Source organism: Triturus cristatus, chromosome 3_1, assembly GCF_964204655.1.
Source record: "Triturus cristatus chromosome 3_1, aTriCri1.1, whole genome shotgun sequence".
NCBI lineage: Eukaryota > Metazoa > Chordata > Amphibia > Caudata > Salamandridae > Triturus > Triturus cristatus.
The window spans coordinates 943160490-943180067 of record NC_140583.1 but is presented as its reverse complement, the minus strand read 5'-3'; the positions used below and the strand labels follow the sequence as shown (position 1 = coordinate 943180067).

At 42.6% G+C, this 19578-nt stretch overlaps 1 protein-coding gene across 3 annotated transcripts in view; it reads left to right on the top strand.

The window, feature by feature from the left end:
- Positions 1-19578, top strand: part of GALNT13 (polypeptide N-acetylgalactosaminyltransferase 13) — a 1132509-nt gene that overhangs the window by 321238 nt on the left and 791693 nt on the right. For all 3 annotated transcript variants that reach the window (XM_085645529.1, XM_085645528.1, XM_085645527.1), the window contains exon 2: positions 7281-7449. In XM_085645529.1, coding sequence (XP_085501655.1) covers positions 7281-7449 — 169 coding nt within the window. The remainder of the gene's footprint in view (positions 1-7280; positions 7450-19578) is intronic.

The window sequence follows — 19578 nt, the reverse complement described above, 5'->3', positions numbered from 1 at the left end:
ACTAAGACAGCCTACTTAGCAGGGCTCAAATAAATCCCACCTTGTATCCAGTATCAGTAAACCACACATATTGAGCTTTCACATATGAGACAGAAATAGATCACATCTTAGAGGACTGGACAGCCATTAGGCAATCTCCCTCATTGATGCAGGTTTAACGTCTTGTACCCATACAATATATTAATCTGCTGCTAGTAGGACCTGTCAATGTATAGCCTTGGCTAATGGGCCTGCATCCAGTCTCACCCGTATTTGATTCAATTTGGGTGTCCTGCAGTCATCGGAATGCCACGAACCATACATGTAAAAGAATGGAGAACTTCTAGACAACGCTCTCCAGAATAACTGACACGTAGATTGTCAAAGCATTTCAAAGCCATGCAAAATACTTTGTTCTCATTTAATTCAACTGTTGAGATTTGAGATTGCAAAGAAATAATTCAAAGCTGGTTTTATAACAGAATCGCGCAGGCTTTTACCTTGCATGCCTTTACAACACGGGCAATACAACAAACATGTCATTACAATGCATTCCTTTAACACACAAGTCGTTACAACGACATGCCTTATGGATAGAGCTGGAGTTTGGAATAGTAATTTACTATTCCAACTCCTATCTGTGCAACAGTAGGGAAGGTGTTGGACTCAAAATTCAATACCAGTCCAACAACGTGTTCCCTAAAGCAAGTTGTTGTAATGTCTTGCATAGTACAGGAACACGTGGTAACGACGCGTTCGCTGTAGTGCCTGGGTTGCAAAGGCACTGCTTGGTTCCAACTGCATGGTAAAGGCTATTTCCCAGACAGGCTTCTTTATTTCAGCAACCTTTCAGGATGATTATTTGGAGAATATATCATATGTTTCTACAATTTTCCTTAATACCTTTTTTGTTAATAACACAAGTACCTGTCAGTCTATGGGATATGGAATGCAGCCTGCTGAAAGAATGCATGCATCTTATTTATATGCAGAAAAAATAAGTGGTGCTGTGAACCAATCGCAGCACACCTTCATAGCGATACTTGTTGACTCTGTAGTGCTAGTCCTGGCTTATGAAATCAGTGCTTCTCTATTTGTTAAAAATCTCTATAGTGTTTATTGTCAGAATAATCAATACTCACACTTTTGGAATACATACTGGGTCAACAGGTCTATAAGGCCAATGCAGAGAAGCTCCAATTTCACAATCGCACATTTGGTAATCAAATTACTCGGTCTATATCCTTAATCAACTGTCCCTGCCAATTCTTTTGAAAGAAATTAGACTCACTTTGATGATATAATTGCCAACCAAGCAGTCATATAGTTTTGACCATATTTACTTGCCGAGCATAAATTCAAAGATGTGACAAAAAAATTACTGAAACCGGACTGGGTACATCAATTCAGTTTTTCAAGATATATAGTTTTCTTGAGTCTGTCGTAAGATTGGAATGAAACTACTCTATGGAACTGAGTTGATGATTCACATTGGAGATCTTATGCAGCTTGTTTCGCAGATCCTATTTGGCCAGAGTTATCAGATGGAACCTTGTCACTGAGATACAGTATTTTCAGTTCCGGCGTTTCTTTTTTCAAATCACTTCTTATATTTTTTTGATTGAATGGAATTAGACTAACAAATTCCAGAATGTACTGATTTGTTTCTTAAACACTCAGGACAAGAGGGTCTAAGAGAACATAGAGCATTTTGGTAGCCCTATATTTGGCTATTGTGCATTCACATAACTTTGTGAGTAAGAGCAAGTTTATAGCTCTAGAAGAGTAAACAGGTTCACCTAGTCTTGCATATGATCTGATCAGGTTCCTAATTACCCATTCAGATAAATGTAAAGGAGCAGGAGCGTTTTGTGGAGTACATTACAGCTCATAATTGGTCTTCCAAGTTGCTGTGTCTTGCCCCTTGGTATAATGAAGTGGCATTCTCTACTACATCTGCCAAATTCACATGGAAACATTCAAACATTCTCTTCAGTGACTACTCTGGACATATGAATTAGGGCTGTTCAGATGCAAATTGCATTTAAGCCTGCAAAAACATTTGTAAGGAAATGGGTGCCAATTGTGTCCACTCATTGTTTTCAGTTCTATTTGGTAGGAAGTGCCTGTCGAAATCTGTCCTAGACATAATACTGCATACTTTAAACTATTTAGGAAAACAGTTAAATTTTTCTACTATTTGCTAATCGACTGGTCAAATCGTACATGATGTCTGCTAATTAGCCAGAGGCCAGATAAATAATGACGTTTCTTTGCTATTTGCATGACTGCAATACATATACTATATAGCTGCTGCTATTTAGCCAGCACAGGCTAAGTTGTGATGTTTCTTTGCTTTTTATATGGCTACTGGCTAAACAGTACATAGTTGCTGCTATTTAGTCAATGGCTGGGTAAAAAATGAAGCTTAATTGCTATTTGCATGGCTACTGGACAAACATCCATAATCCATACTATTTAGCCTGCAGCGAGGTAATTAGTGACATTTATCTGCTATTTGTAAAGCAATTGGCCAAATAGTAAATAGCTTCTACTAAACAGGCGTGTAAAGGAGGAATCCGAGAATGTGAAGGCTTAATGCGATGTACAATCCTGGCATAAGGCAGAAAAGCACTAAATATCTCTGTTCATAGACTAAATTATTATGGCATTAAGAGTATCATTATCATTCAGAGGAAGCAGAAGTCAAGTATAGACCAATAAAGGTAGAGCACCAGATCTCTGGCTACATCCAAGCACAAAAACCTTCCACTACCAGTAGATCTGCTCAAAAGGAATCTGGAATCCTACCATGCAAACTGTGGCCACCTAGGTATGGAAAGATGCACGGAGCCAAATGTGCACCTTCAAACATTGTGTAGGATCAATACTGCGAAAGAACCAGTACATTGCAGGAGCCAGCCAATTCATCTCCTGTTATCCAGACGTTTGAAGATGCTTTCATAATTTTGGGCTTAGAAGCCCCCAAGAAACCTACTACATAAACCCGGGTGAAAGTCCAAACACTGAAGTGGATAAAGGCAGAGCACAAGACAGGAAATATCTTGCAAGGTGTGAAATTATTTTTTTGCAGGTGCGTATTAATTAGTATGGCTTTGTGTGATGAGCAATGTATTTATTTGGGCATGTTTGAAGATGTTTTGTTGTGCCATAATTGTGGGAATGTGAATAAGTGTCTGCTATCCTAGTGATAGCAACATTTTGGCCTTCTCTTGTTTTTATTTTCCCATTTGATGTGGGTGATTTGATGTGGGTGATCGATAGCTCAGGGAAGATCACTTAGAAGTTTAAGTTGTTGCTTTATGTGCTATAATATACCTAGATCGATTACATTAATTATCCTTCAAAGTCTGATGAAAGATGAAACTACAAATCAGATCACCTCCGTGTTTCAATAGAAAGAGAAGTGGGCCAGAGTGGGTGGTTTAGGCGTTAGAATATGTAGATATTAAATGAAACCACAAATGAGAGGAGTCCGAGCTATATCGTGAAACAGAGAGAATTACATTTGATAATTTGGAGGTAGCTCAAATATCAGTCATCACATGATTATGTCTCTTAAAGAAATGTATGGACATAATATTAAATTGCCACGGCTCAACTTACACTTTTGTTGCAATGGAGTTGGTACTGGGTTGGCCTGTGTTGTGTCATTTAGTAAAAACGCTTGCTGTATGAGAGCAGAGAAATTGAAATGAGTGCATTTTTATTTTGAGCTTATCATTTTTTCATCCCATTTTCCAAGCAAAATAAAATTCACAGCTACCTATTACAATGCTTATGTTTTGTAAGCATTTTGGTGGTGAAGATGTAAATGTAAATGTAAATGTAGTGCATTTATATAGCGCTCCGCACACCCCCAAAAGGGTCTCTCAGGCGCTGTGCACATACCGCTGTGGAAGCCTTCCTGGCCTTTCCCTGTGAAGTGCCCACTCCTGGGCACCCCCAAGGTGAAGCCAGGCATCCTAGCGCTTTTGGGGCTGTTGTGGAGATTAAGCAAGCTATTGCCCAGAGTTGCAGAGTGGGACCCATGATTAGAATAGGCACCGAGGCGAGAATTATCGAGTCCGGGGAAATTGAGCCCAAGACCCGCCGAGGCAGGAATTGAACCCTGGTCCAGGCCAGACCTCTGCATCAGGGTCTGCCGCTCTAACCATTGAGCCACACTTCTCCACTTGGCCTTTAAAATATGACATGCCACTGTAGTTGCAATAGTCTTCCTCTTCTCTCTCTTACTCTCATTCTGGCTCTCTGGCTGTGCCTCTCTCTCACCCTGCATGTCTTCCAAATATACCTCTGTCAGGGCCTGGTTTTCATATCAGCCGCCCTTCCTCCAAGTGGCAGAGCCAAGTCTGCTCTGTTTAACCACGCCCGAGTATGGTGACCTTTTTAACCTGAGGTTCCTTTGCTGTCATGGGGAGGAGCTTGTTCAGGGAAAGAAGTGTGCATCCCCCTTTCTACCATGCTCAGGAGGCATGGTGGAACCAACAAATGTGGTCTCTAGAAAATGGGGGCGCATTTTCAGTCCCGGGCGAGCTTGAGTTGCACAGCACATCAAGGACACTTGCCTGGCTTCCTTGGGAAGACCGCCATACTTTACATGATGGCCTTCGAGGGATGGGGGATAGCCAAAAAGGTAACTGAGAAGGGGGCAAGCACTAAGAGGACGTTCGCCATTTTGAGGTAGTAGTCCATTTACCACCTCCCTAAAATAGGCTCTTAATCCGCAGAATGCTGGACGTTGGGGGTTTGTATTTGAAACTTTGCAAGTTTGCCAGAATGGGACGCATGTAATAGAAATTTGGAAAAGATCAATCCTCACTAGGTGTGAGGCAGCAGAAAAAAATCAGACTTTCTCAAAGTGAAACGTTTTGCCATATCGCCCTTCAGTGTTTTCGTGAAAGATGCCAAGATAAAAAAAACATATGCAAACATAGCTTAACAATTAGATGTCAGAGGTTGTGTCAGTGGCCCCATCCTTTAGTTTAATATGAACCTCGATAGTGTGTCTATATTTGGATTTGAGAAAGTTGTCATTTAAAATTGATACAAAACGTTAATAATTTGGGCAGGATCAATTTACAATCAGTGAAAAAAAAGGATATGATTAAATACATTTACCACACTTTGGACATTGTGTGCCTGATTACGATGTTGGGCGGGACCTCGGGTCAGAAACGTCCATTTCATTATGGCAGCTCCTGCAGCAGGCGAAAAAGGCCCACAGCACAAGCTGCCACAGTGAAATGGATGTTTGTAAACATCCCTGCACCGTGTGGCAGGCACACATGGTGCCTGCCATTCCCTGCAGGGATGTTTAGGGGTGCACCTATAGCGGAGGGCCAGAGGGGAGAGGGCCCTGCTAGGGGCCCAAAGTCATTTTCCAACAGCCTTTCCATGTTTGAAAGGCTGACATGAAAAGTCTGTCAGAAAATGAAATCATAATCCAGAGGCCAGAGCTGCCATCATTAGGGGATTATGGTGTCTTTCTGACACACCAACATGCTCCTTGAGCCTATCAGAAGCATGGCGGACGGTTCCTCCGCCCGATGCCTCCACCCGCCACATTCGGCGCAGATGTCGGTGGGTTTGTAATCTGCCGCTGAGTAACTGAAGAATGTAAGATTTATTATGGTTTCCGAGCAGATTTGTCACATCTACTATTCTATTCACTATGATTCTGTCACTAATACATATTATGAAATGTAAGTTTGTAGAAGACAAATCCAGGGTTTGCCAAAGAACATTTATGGAACCTTTAGTGAGCTGTACTAAATTGTGTTGCTCTTTTCTTATTTTTCAACCAAGGCAAGAGGTGATTTACGTCCCGTAACATTTCGTTTTAAGAATATTATTCAGATTTTTGTGAAAAAGCAGCTAGTTATTCTAATCTCAACTAACAGCTGACAAAATGTGGGTGCTATTTTGTGCATCCTCCATTTAATATAGATTGCAAATGCAATTTTTCATTCCAGGACAGTTGTTACATTTACAATAAAAGGACATCAGGAGGGAGACACACATTTTCCTCCATTTTCTCCAGTGGGCTCATGTCACTGGCATATTCTTTACCTAAATATATTTTTGGGTTCCAACTGTCTTACCACACCAGTCAGACAATACCTTCTCCCTCTTAACTGAAAATAACAGGCATTGACCAATCCAGTGGATCCCTGCTCTAAAATGCTTGTTTTGCAATTGCATGTCTGCAGTTGGCGGCACATGAGCGCAATTCGCCGCAACGGTTTGAATAGGTTTTCTCTTAAAGAAAACCCATTCCAGGATGGCCGCTGACGCACATGGATGTGTTGTGAAACATGTAGGTGTCAAAACATGTGCACAGGCATGCTTCACTAAACAGCTGTGCGCTTGCATCACGACACAAGCGCCCATTTTCAATTTACTATTCTAATGTGGTGGACAGTCGTGTTGAACAGGTATATTAAAATTTAAAAGAGCTAAAACAAGTTGTTCAAAGCACGAAAAAAACACAAGGAAGCAGCCTGACAGTGTTAAACAGCTGCGTGGCCATGGCAAAATGTATGATACATTAAAAAAATTAAGTTCAATAGTTAAATGGGGGAGAGGAGCATGAAGGGCAGGAGAGCAGGTAGCATCAGAGACCAAGGAAAGAGAGAGATTAAAGAGTGAGTGGGCCATAAACACTCTTGGTGAGTTGGAAGTAAAAGTGAGTGCGGCATGAGGGAGACAAGGGGTGGAAGAGAGGAAACTTGCACTCTCATGGAATGCTTCATAGAAAAAAAGAGAAGTCAACACCCCCCTTCTTCACTTAACCTAAATGTTTTATTCTTACATATAACAATTCTAGTGATGGGTGAAGTCACTTAGGGCCGGATGTACTATTTCCTGTTCTCAAAATACTCGCTGCTATTTGCAACCAGGAAATAATTTTAAGAATCATCTTAAAAGGTAAGTTCTTAAACTTCTGAATCATAGTGGCTTGGAACCTGATCTACCTTGTGAATATTAATGAGGAAGGTCACAAATTGTGACTCACCACGATTGGAGGGCATCACAGAGATAATGGTCTGCTGGGACAATCAAACGACCATGTCTTTGATTGCTTTATTTTATTATAAACATTTACAAATTCATAATGTGTGGATTGACTGATTTTGCATAAGTCGGCTCAGCATGTCTAAATCATTACACTGCTGAGTTGATCGGTGTTCAAAGCATTTTGAATGAAAAGATCACAATATCATTATGAGCAGATATACAATGTTAGTCATGTTCTGTCCTCCAATTTTCTATTTCAGCTGTTATTTCAAGAGTTCAGGAAGGACCTGGAGAGTTGGGAAAGGCTGTCCTCATTCCAAATAATGATCAAGAGAAGATGAAAGAGCTTTTTAAAATCAATCAGTTTAACCTGATGGCCAGTGACATGATCGCCCTCAACCGAAGTCTACCAGATGTAAGATTGGAGGGGTAAGTTTACAGTATGTAATTAATTAACAAGCATATTGAAGGAGTATACTTAATTGCAATTGACATTTTCAGCCATCGTAATTTACTTGTGATTATACAGGATAAGGTATATGATATGAATCACACATCTTATTGTGAATTTCAGTAGATGTTCCTGTTTATATGTTGTGTACATCAGTCACACATACGTGGAGACATTTGTATGTATCATTGAACCTGAAATGCACTTAGAACTTCTGTTAGCCTACAGGAAACCACAGTATGTGACACAGGTTTTGAGACTGTCTCCTGTTTTATCAGTTGGTTGCTCTCACATGCCTGCCCTGTACAGTAGCACCCCCACTATGTTTTCTCATGTCCATTCATTATAATTGTCCAACGTGGGGGCATCAGTGAAACTTCAAGACAAGGGGGCACATGACATTTTGAACTCAGTAGAGAATGTACAGGGGCATCTTAGAGATATTTTATGCATTGGAGAGAATTCTCTCATCAATTTTATCTTTGCTGGAGAAAACCAGTCTCCCTGTTTGAAACTGATTTGACGCTAATGAATAGAATTGCCATTTTGTAGTTGGTATCAGAAATAGAGGACTTGCGACTGGTAACAAGCAAAGACATTGAGTTGGTTTATTTAAACCTTAGGAGTGGCTCCTCAAACCCTTGATTCACATTCACGTCAGGGGTAGTTTCAATGCTAGTACTGGCCAATGTAGATTCCTTTAGGAAAAGAGGAATAGGTGTGCTCTCCTGTGAGAATCCACGGATTGTCTCATTTGAATCCTCTGGGAAGCCTCTTTAGGTGCCAGGTAGCGGGTTTCCTTCTCCTATGGGCGTTATAAATCCTAAAGACATTAAAATATCAGTAGGGAGTAGTCAAGGAAATAGAGAAATTAACATTGTAAGCTCCCAAGCTCAAAGGCCCAGTAGTCCCATTGTGGAGGATGAGATGACCCAGTGGAGCTGGGTAGCCGGTACCCTGAATGGCTCAAAAGAAATTACAAAACTGCCCTTGTTGCGGAGGTAGCCAATTAGGAAGAATTTTTTCCTGGAATTTAGTGGGAGTAGGAAAAACTAATTGTAAGCTTGAATCGTTATTAGAACACGACCCAAAAATAATTTGTCTCCAGGAAATCTGGAACTGTGGGGATTTTCATTTCGAGAATTTCTTAGTATATTGTTGTGCAGCAAAACCTTCCTTATAAAGGGCACGGTAGTGGTGGTTTAGCTATTTTACTTAGTTGTACCATAAAATGGGATCCTGTGATTTATATTCATCCCTCTAAGTGTTGTATGGGAGTGAAGTTGAGGATAGGTAAAGACAAATCAGGGCAAACTGTTTCCCTGTTTTGGTAAATGTGTATAATCCCCCAGGGAGAGCATCCAACTCTCTGGTTGATTCCATTTGTTCCTATGTGCAAAGGATAAGTAGCACTGAAGAGTGCACAGGGATTATGATGGTGGGTGATTTCAATGCTAAAATTTCCAATGGTTCTGTCATGTCTTTTTCAAACCTTGAGTTGGAGGAAGTATGGTCCTTTCTGGATTCTTTACTGCCCGACCATTTAAGAGCAGATAAATGAGGCTTGTCACTTTTGCATAATCTGAGAATGTTTGACCTTGTAATGTTAAATGGCAGATTTCCAAAGGATTCCCCTGCCTCTTATACTTACCGGGGCCCATGTGGACAATCATTAATTGATTACGTGGTGTTATCTTACCAATTTTTTGGTGTATGTACACAATTTAAGGTACTACCAACAGGCAGTGATCATGGAGTTTTGGCTGTGGATGATGACATGGAATTTGAGAAGCCTGAACTCTAGAATCATAGGGATGAAAATATTTCATATAATCGCAGTACGGGCGCACTTTTTGGTCAAATAATTTGCTCCCAAGTTTTAAGAGAGTTTTTGAAAATGTGGCTTTTATTCATCCCCCATTGCCAGGTTTGAGAGAATCCTGGCTATAATTAGAAGTGTGGAAGTAAAAAGCAAGTTGCCAGCTCTGCATCGCCAGCGGTTTAATCATGGGAAATTAAAAAACAAAATCGGGAAATGAATGCCTTAATCAGAGAACAATTCAGGCTGTCCGCAAAACCCAGGCAAAGAGAAATCAATAGACTAAAACAGGTACAGAAAAGGAAAATGGTATCTTAACATAGAAGGGTGGAAGACACAAACTGGGTTAAGCTATGTGAGGTCGCTCAATCCGATGACACCAGGAAATACTGGGCACTGATAGCAACATTTTTTGATGGGAGAGATACGGCAAAGCCCATTCTGATATCAGATGAGGAATGGTCTGCATATATTTCCCAGCTGTATGCTTTAAATTCTTCAGTCAGATGGAATGTTTGCTCTGCCTTTTCCGTGGGAAGTGATTATGGAGTCCCCTCTTGCACTGAAATAGAGGGTTATATTAAAAGGGCAAGATACTCTAGTGTGATGGGTCCGGACGATGTACCAATAGCCATAATTAGACAGGATGGCGAAGCATGGGCAGAATATTTACATCCACTGCTTGTTCATTGTTATACTCATGGCCACATTCCCCAATCCTGGAAGGGAAGTATAGTTGTTCCATTATACAAAAAGCATCCTAAAAATTCCTCTGCCAGTTTTAGACAGATCTCTCTTCAGGATGCGACTGGTAAATTGTTTGCGAACAGCATTCTTACCCATCTTCAAGATTGGGCTTTTTGAAATGGTTTCATTCCCGTACAGCAAACAGGATTTCACAAAAATAGTAGTACCCTTCATAACATCACCGCCTTGCAAACTTTAATTGAAAAATATCCAGTTAGCCGGGGTATGCCGTTATATGCGGCTTTTATAGATTTCTCTACGGCCTTTGACCGGGTAGATCGGGGGACGTTGTGGAGGAAATTGGTTACCATGGGGATACCAGGGAATTTAGTACGGCTGATTATTGCACTGCATTTCTCTACTTGAACGCAGGTTTTATTGGGGGGAACACAGGGCCTGTCAAGAAAAATAGAGACCGTTAATGGGTTGAAGCAAGGGTGTCTTTTAGCCCCTCTTCTTTTTTCTCTTTATTTTAACGATTTGCCAAGTAGAGTGGGGCTTAGCAAAGGGGATTCTCCTAAATGAGGAAATCTAAAGTTGAGCTGCCTGCTATATGCAGACAACGCCATATTATTGGATCTAACCCCAATCGGACTTCAAAGACGACTTGCTGAGTTGACTAGGTATACAGAAGAATACTACTTAAAAATAAATATTTTAAAGAGCAAAGTTGTGTATTTTTAGTTATCAGGGATCTACAGTCAGAAAGAACATGAACTGGTTCTTGGGGAATGAGAAACTGGACGTGGTAAAGTTTTACCCATGTTTAGGAAAAATCTTTACAAACAGGAGTTCCAGTAGCAATTATATGGATCAATGTAAAGGCAAGGCAATTTCACAGGCCACTGCAATTAATCGATTTTATACACACTGTGGGAAAAGACAGTTCGCACATATTTTATCAGTTTACAAAATAAAGATACCGCCAGCATTGAGCTATGCCTGCGAAACAGTAGATGCACAAGAGTGGGATTAATTTGAGAAAGTAGAGGGACGGATTTGGCACCAAACCTATAATCTGAATCGCGCTGCTCCTATTGCAGCGATTCGGCTAGAATTTGGTTTACTCTCTATCTATATGCTCTCTAAGGCTGCGTGTTTAAGATGGAGCAACACATTAGCAAATAGCTCTGACAATACCTTCCGGGTAGCATTGTGTGAGGAAACTTTTGTCGTTATGAAAGGAAAAATGGCTCTTTTTGGGCATCATCAAAAAGCCATAAAACTGTTCAGCCTCGAGATGGACAGTGTGGCGGTGCTTTGTAAACATGCTCTGAAAATCAGAATCAAAAAAGCAATCCACGGGGTATCTCATAAAAGAGATATTTTATTGTGTGCAGTGAATAGTAAAAAGGACTGTATTGCAGGGATTAGTATTTACAAAAAACCTCAACCTTATGTTTTATGGAATCTCCAACATGGTGTAGGTAGAGCTATTCTGCTGCTTAGGCTGAATTTACTCTCTTTAAGAATTGTAACAGGAGCTTGGGAGGGCATTGCTAGACAGGAAAGACTCTGTCACTTATGTAATTCCTGTGTACAAGACTTAAATCATGTCCTATCAGTTAGTCTCACATTACAACCTTTACTTCGTAGATACCTAATGTTGGAAGGCGGACCCCGGGGAGTCGGTGAGACCACTCGGGGGGGGGCCCCCACACTGTACGAAGTAGCCGAGCGCTGCAGAGAAGCCTCCTGGGAGATCCTTCTCCTATTATGTACTAGCACAGTAACACCACCACACCGGACTCAAGGAGGTTGTCTCAAGATGAGCAATTCTTTATCAGCACTTTAAAAGGTTACGGGTTCAATATTTACACAAAAAGGGGATCAAGGGATCCGCAAAAGTCTCAGTGTCTCTTTTAGGAGGGAAGGGGTAGCGGGACAGTCTTAGGCAGGAGCTTGGTACGAGGGTACCTGGGGCCCAGTTCTTATCCTCAAGCTGGAGGACCTCCGGGTCTCGGAGGGGTCGAGCCGCGACGGTGTCAGCAGGGCTCTGGCGTACAGTTCGTTGGGAGCCGCGGTCAGGTCAGCGGGACTCTCAAGATGGTTTCTGCTCAGCTCGAGCCGCGACGTCGTCAGCAGGGCTCCGAGGGAGGGTTCAGCGAGGTTGGGCCGCGACAGCGTCAGCAGGGCCCCGATGTTCCGGGGGGCTTCAAGGTTTCCAAAAGAAGGAGCCGCGACGCAGTCTGCAGGGCTCGTGGTGGTTTCAAGCAAGAGTTCTTCTCCGTAGGGTCGGCCGCGATTCAATCAGCAGGGCTCTCGACTCCGGGATACAACTGCCGGTCTGTGGCGGGGTCGCCCCAGATATAGGTCTGGAGCCCTTTGATGTCTGGACCCTTGCGCCCGGGGGGCGGAGAGGCCGGGTTGGGAGCGGCCAGACGCCCAGCAGGAGAGGCGCCCGGCCCAGGAGAGATGGAGGCCGATCGCACCTCGGTGTGTGGGGACAGTTGGGGGTCCCATCGATACCACCCTCCGCCAGGGCGATGAGGTGTTCACGTGATACCCCCTGGCCAGTTCTTGGTGCCTCAATGTCTGGGCCTTGCTGGGGCCGAGGCCGGGTTGAGCGGAGTCATGAGGACTAGTGTGCAGGGTCACGTGGCAGGCGACAAAATGGCGGAGCCCCGAGGTGTAGGTGACCTCGTGCGGCCCGAACGGGTAGCTCGTGGAGACTAGGGCGGGGAACGGGCCCAACCCCCGGGAAGTCAGGACCACGCCACAAGGCCGGGTCCAACACCTAAGGAAATTTTTTCTAAAGTACAACATCACCACAGCAGAAGAGGCCCATATCTGTATGCTGGCACCTCCCTCTGAACTAGTTTGTTTTAAATTTTGAGCTTGTTTGAACAATTTTTTAATATATAGTTTAGAACAGTATTGATTTATTATGTATGTCTTTGAGCACTTGCACTTTTTCTATTCATAAGACTGCTAGTTATTGAGCACTGTATGTTGAAATTGTATATTCTTGTTTTACCATGAGTTTTTATTTTTCACCTTGAATTGTGCAACCGTGATTTTATTACGAAGTTTTTTAATATCCTTGCAATTTCATTTTGCTGCTGGTGATTGCGTACTGTATTTTGAATTGATAAATCCCCGCTTATACTATATGTTCTTAATCCTTAAAGTTCTCAATGTAGTATTGGATTGTAATCTTCATAAAAGTTTAACCAAAGTCCATTAAGTATTCAATTATGGTAATCTTATTTTTTATGGATCAATTTACTTGGCACTTGAAAGGTCCCTGGAACGGTCTCTGTGCATATGCCTTTTCACTGTTTTTATATGATATGATGAATTTAGTACTGTAAACATTTAGAACATTACTTTTTTATAGGAGTGTTACACCGATTTTGGATGTATATTTTCTATTTTATGTGGAAGTCTTTGGAGTCCCAAATCATAATAAATAAACTTGAAACTTGAAACGCAGGTTTTTCAATCGCAGTATGTATTTGCCATTGAGTATTTTATATGCTGTGGAGCTAAAAGACAATTGGAGTTCTAATTAGGGGTAGGCAGATCTTTAATTCTGCTGGCGAAATTGGAGAAATTTGGTAATTCCGTATTATTCTTGTTACACAGAATTACTGATTAAATTTGGCTGCTCCATTGGCAGACTTAATCTGCAGAATTTTTATTTTTTAACAGGGCTGGAAGAGAGAGTAGTCCCTCTAACTACTGCAGATAAAGTTTAATCTACAGCAGTTTTGATGCTTCCTCTTCCAACACTGTTTAAAGACCACTGCACTACAGTGCATACCCCTCAATGTCCTTACATACTTATTTAAGGGCACTGAGGGGTGTGCACTGCAGTACACTGCACTGCATCTACCCAGCATAGGGATCAAAGTCCTCCCTACACAATGGAGCAAGTAGCAGTGCTTGACCCAGTTCCTCAGAACAAAAGGGGTAGGCCGAAATCTACATCTGATAATTAGCTTGTCATACTGCACCTGGGCGGGGACAGGCCCACTGGAACATAGGAGGAGGGTTAGACTTCAGGAGCCAACACAGGAAGTGCTCACTTTTGAGGTTTTGGTGGGAAGGGATAAACAGCTGTGTCACCTAGGGGCTGAGCTGAGGTTTTCTGGGAAGCTCTTTCTACAGACAACTTTAAGTCACCATATTCAATTGTTCCAGTATAGTATGCAAGGGTTGGGGCAGGGGTGGAGTCATGATGTGGCATTTTAGGATTGGCCAGGAGTGCATTTCTTCTAGAACGTTTGACTCACACTGCACAAAAGAGGGGCAAATAAGAAGACACTGGGCCTGAGAACAACAACGGTTAAATGTGACCAGCTGCATGGAGAAGTCACCTGAGGCCATGCAAGGATGGACTTTGGCTCTAGCTGACCAGCAGGATTAGGATGGAGCTAGGGCCAGTGGTGCTGGCTCTTTAATTGTTCCTGATAAACAGTTGGGGGAGCAGATTTTCTGCGGGATCCTAGATGAATCCCCACACCCCTCTGTGGATGGCCCTTGACTCTGCTGACACACAGGCACCTTTCAAGATTTCAGGAGGCTCTGGTGTTTGTGGAGTGTAGTAGGATAAGTATTTTTCTTGGTGGCTGCAGACGGGCTACTCAAGATGTCCCCACCATCAGGATAAGAGAAGCAGGAGCCAAGTAGGGGACAGGTCTGGGACAGGGAGCCCAGAAAAGCCTACCTCCATGCAAAAATCACCTTTAGAGGCCAGGAGGCCTGAACAAAATTCTTCTGGTGGGTAAGGCTGGCACCCAGGAGCAAAATGAGTACAGATTGTTCAAATTGGTGCAATAGAGAAATGGGCCGAGGAATATTGCCCCCCTACTTGGGATCAAAATGAAGAACCTGTGCACAAAGTGCTCCATCGTATTTTCTGAAATTACCGTTGGGGTTGGCCAGTGCGTGGGGGTTGGGGCATTGTTAATTATTTAATGACCTGGGGAGGAGTGCTAAGGTTACCTTGGCTCCAGGGACCCCCATCTCCTGGGGCCCGACAAAAGGATTTATATCAGTTGCGTTCCATCCAAGGGGCAGAGAAAGCAGAAGCCACCACTGGACAGAGCGTGTTGCCTGCCCCCATGCCCATGTCTGTGTGGGAGACAGGTGGTGTTGGCCTCTCCTCTCCTTGCACTTTTCACAGGCAGGGTAGTGCACCCCTCCTGCCCGTGGGTGGAGGCAGAAAAGAAACCGCTCCAGCTGGATAGGAGCTGAACAGCATAGTGCAGCCAGATCCCACTCTCCACACATTAAGTCTACCATGCATGGGGAGCAGGCGGAGACCCAGCAGCACTGGGCTCCCCCATGACCTCCAATGACTCCTGCCTCTTGTGGCTGTCCCGGGTGGAACTGGGAGACTCAAGAAAAAGAAAAAAAAAGGAAAGATCACAGCATGAGACCACAAAAAAATCTGTAGGATGCAGGCATACCCAAGAATTACATGTTCACAGCAGGGACCGGAGGAGTGCCTGATAATGACCCTCAAGGGAGCTACAACACTAGCAACATGCTAATGTGGAATGCTTTTCCAAAACATTCATCCTACCTCTCCCACAGGAATGGATTTCTGACCCCAGGAGAGGTTTGCTATTGCTTTATAGCACTACCAGAGCTGGAGGTTTTGCTCTTTGGCTCTGAGGTTTGGGGAACTCCTTGTGGCTGTCCTATGACTGGAGTGGGAGGTTAATAATAGTGAAATAAAGACTCTGTCGCCCATGTTTTTGGATCAAAATGCTTTACTTTAAATGTTGATGTTGATTTTACAATGTTTACCATTATAATGAGCGCTCCTGGCTATTGGTATTATACTCATTCATTTAAATGTGATTGCAGTGATGAAATATAACATGTGGACACTATTGCCACTTTAGTGACACCCTTTAAAAGCCAGTAGGTCTAGCTTATATATCCACATAACCCATTATATTGTGATGTTACATCTTGTATATGTTGGTGGTACTGAGATCATAGGGTTCAGGGACCACTAACTGTGTAATGTAATATGAGGGTGTGACCAAGATATTTCTATCCACTTGATTATATCTGTCTGTGATATAATGTGTAGTAGTTAGTAGTGTGTGTAAAAGTGTAATAAAGTGTGTAATAAAAGTACTTCACTTCCACCGAGTAGGACTTGGACTGATTTGCTATGTTGTGTGAGTCAAGTAATACAATGGGATACTTGATTCCAAGTAAAAAGACAATTGCTGAGTTATTACTTATAAAAGACATATAGTCTTCTCAATAAATATCTGAATACCACAGGGAAATATATATTGATGGGTTTTTTCAGCAAAATATAGATTGATTGATTATATATTCAACAATAGCATCTACTGCTGAAAAACAACATTTATCAAATGTTTTAAGCTCATGTTGCTGATAATTAAGAAAAATTTTACTTGAAAAACATTTTGCGAAGTAACACAGTTTGGAACGGCAAAAGTGCAAGTCCTATAGCAGTGGCGGCTGCCGCAAATGTAAAGTGGTAGGGCGGCATGGGGGTGGGGGTTTAGGGAATAGAAATAAAATAAAAATACTTACCTGCCACTCACGCCGATACTTCCGCCTGCGACAGTGCTCCTCTCATCCTGACAGACCATGGACCACAAAGCACATGCTCACCACCCAATCCAGATGCTGCTCTCATACCTAGCATTAGAAAAGCACGGGGATTGGCCTGAGAGGGTTGGTTTGACACTCGCTCAGGCACAGGAGCTTGTGCCTTTTCTCCACCCATCTGTGCCACACTGCTAGGTTGGGGAAACATATGTGGGTGTGTCAGTTTGGCCATCCTAAGACTGCCTGCCAAATCAACATGCACACTTACAGTGCACACCACTCCTCCTTCATGCCATGGCCTGGCCCACCCCACCCTAGACTCCATCTATCGGACAGTGATAAATTAAATTATAATATCATTGTTTTATTATCATTTTATATCATCTGCGGGCTCTGAGCAATGGGGTGACACCCCTCTGCCATTCTGGAAGATCTTACCCTGTCTCCTTGTTCTAAAGGTACCTTTCAAATTGGAAAAAAAATTCCAATTTGCAAAGTGTCTTCTGTGACTCATTCTGAATTACCAATTGTAAAGAGTGTAAGAATGACCACCCATTTTCACAATGACATGAGAGCCACAATGATACGTTACAATGCCTTGTGAGTGCAATTGCTGTCACAAACTATTGGTAGATTACAGTCACCCGATATCGGGGTTAAAAAACCATTTGCTAAGTGGAAACAATCACCATGGGTTAGATTCCACCTTATGAATGGCACTTGGCAGTCTTGAGGGAGCAGCCAGTGGTCCAGCAGACAACTGCATGCTCTCCTGTTATCTTTGCCTACATGGTAACATTATTTTGAAAAGCAACTCCTGTGCCTATGATGGACAGGGACTTCTTTAAAAAACATTTGCATTCAGAGAATTCAAATGTAGGGGTGGAGGTTTGTTGTCCCTTTCAGGCCTCATACCCTGCAAGCTCAGGCATTTGCAGGAGGTTGCAAAGTGCCCCTGCCTCATACATATCAATGTAGGAGCGGGTTAAGCAATTCTTGCAAATGTGCATTTTGCAATATGACTGGTAAGTACATCTATTGTGTCGCAAAATGAAACACAGGTTAAAACCAGTCAGTGTTTTTTCACAACTAGTTTTCAGCCTCTCCTTTGTGGATAAAGCCCATGGATTGACCAGGGTCTATGAGATTTTCACAGTAAACACAGACTATGCCCATTGCCTGTATGCTAAGCACTCAAGTCAAGGAGTATGCTTGTAAATAGTAGACATAAGCAATGACTATGCTTAGTTCATGGTCTAGGGCTGCCATATAAGAACAGCTCACAAGTTTGGCCAGCATTTATGCCCTGTATGAAATACATAGTTTCATTGTAAACACAAGGGTGGCCTGTGAACATGCACTTTATGCTGGACTTCTATGCATAATGCTCATTGTATTTTCTACTTATAGTCCTTATCTTGAGTGTAGTATGCGTAATGTATGCATCGTGTCCAACACCTCATGCCCTCCTTCTTCCTAAACCTGCCTCTTAGGCTGCAGGGTCCCTACGGGAGCATTTTCAGCTTGCCCCGCATAATATGACATTAATTCTGCAGGCGCACCCTTACAAGTCTATTGGATAGTGGCAACAATTCTGATTTTTCCATGCAAAACTATATTTTCCCTTCTTTTCAAACTGAGTCTGCTTATACTCAAACAGTGATGGACATATTTTTAATGGCATAGCGTCGGCTTTTAGTACAAAAGGAAAGCAGGTGAGGCAGTACGGAGGGGGGAAAAGCAGGACAAGTCAGAAAGAAGTAAGGTTATTGTTGTAATCTCTCAGTTATGCAGTTGACCCTAGGGCCAATGTTAGCAAGACCAGTATACTTTTGTTAGCAAAAGATTGAAAACCAAAACAGAGTGGAAGAGTCCACAAAGCATAATAAGGTTTGACTAATGCAATCACAAGGAGAAAACAAGGGGAGTGTTGCCTTATTACATACTCTACCAGGTGACTATCTCCCAGTGGAATGCAAATAGTCCTGGCGATGTAACCACTTTCCATCATAATAACAAGCAAACCATGAGATAAGAGGAGATAAGAAATGGACAATGATTTGCTTTGTAGAGTCCAGAATTTTTGTATTATCGTCAAATGGTGCTGTCTTGTCCTTGTCTATGTTGTAACTTTTTTGTTGTTTTAGTTTCCCCACCGGGGATGTAAAAACATGATGGAATTGTATAGATACACAGAATGGGTCACATTAAGGTATCTTTGATTGAGTCAAATCCCGGTGCAAATTAATTATTTCATTGTGATCAGTGGTGTAACTTAGGTTCTCACAGCCCAAGCAGTGCGGGAGGACCCCGATCTCCATGGGGCCCCTCCAGAATTGTGCATGGGCCCTTGGCCTGAGAGCTCCTGGCTGGGTCCGGAGCGTGGGGGCCCCCTTAATGTACTTTGCAGGGGCGCCATGCAAGTTTAATTACGCCGTTGATTGTGGCATGAGTTTTTATGAATTTGTCCCTATGGTATGCAAAGCCTTTGATTGAGAAATTCAAAAGAAGCAAAAGAAGATGATTGGCGGACTACACCAAATGCACCAAGGGAGGTAACATTCTCCAAGAAACTGGACCATTCAAAAAGGTTCAGATCAGAGAATATAGAACCAGTAGGAATAAAAAGCAGCCAGCCGCAAGTAGTGACCACATCATCTTACCTAATGTGATGGAATAAAGGAGAGGATGAGGGCATAATGCTGCACAGCACTGAGAACAGGAAAAACAACACCTAAATTGGGAATGGCTGGCAAGATAAATGAAAATCAGACAGTGGCGGCTGGTAAAATTTAAAGCTGGGGGCGCAAGACAAAATCCAAAATATGTCTGCATAACTGAGCACAGCTGTCGCCAGGAAGCAGTGCAGCGGATAAAAAAGGGTTGCAATGGATACTGAGTAAATCTTCATATGGAGCCTGGTGCTTTCTCACAGACCAGGGTAAGCATGGCAAAGTTACCCAAAGTAAAGTGACTCAGAGTAAGAATCCAG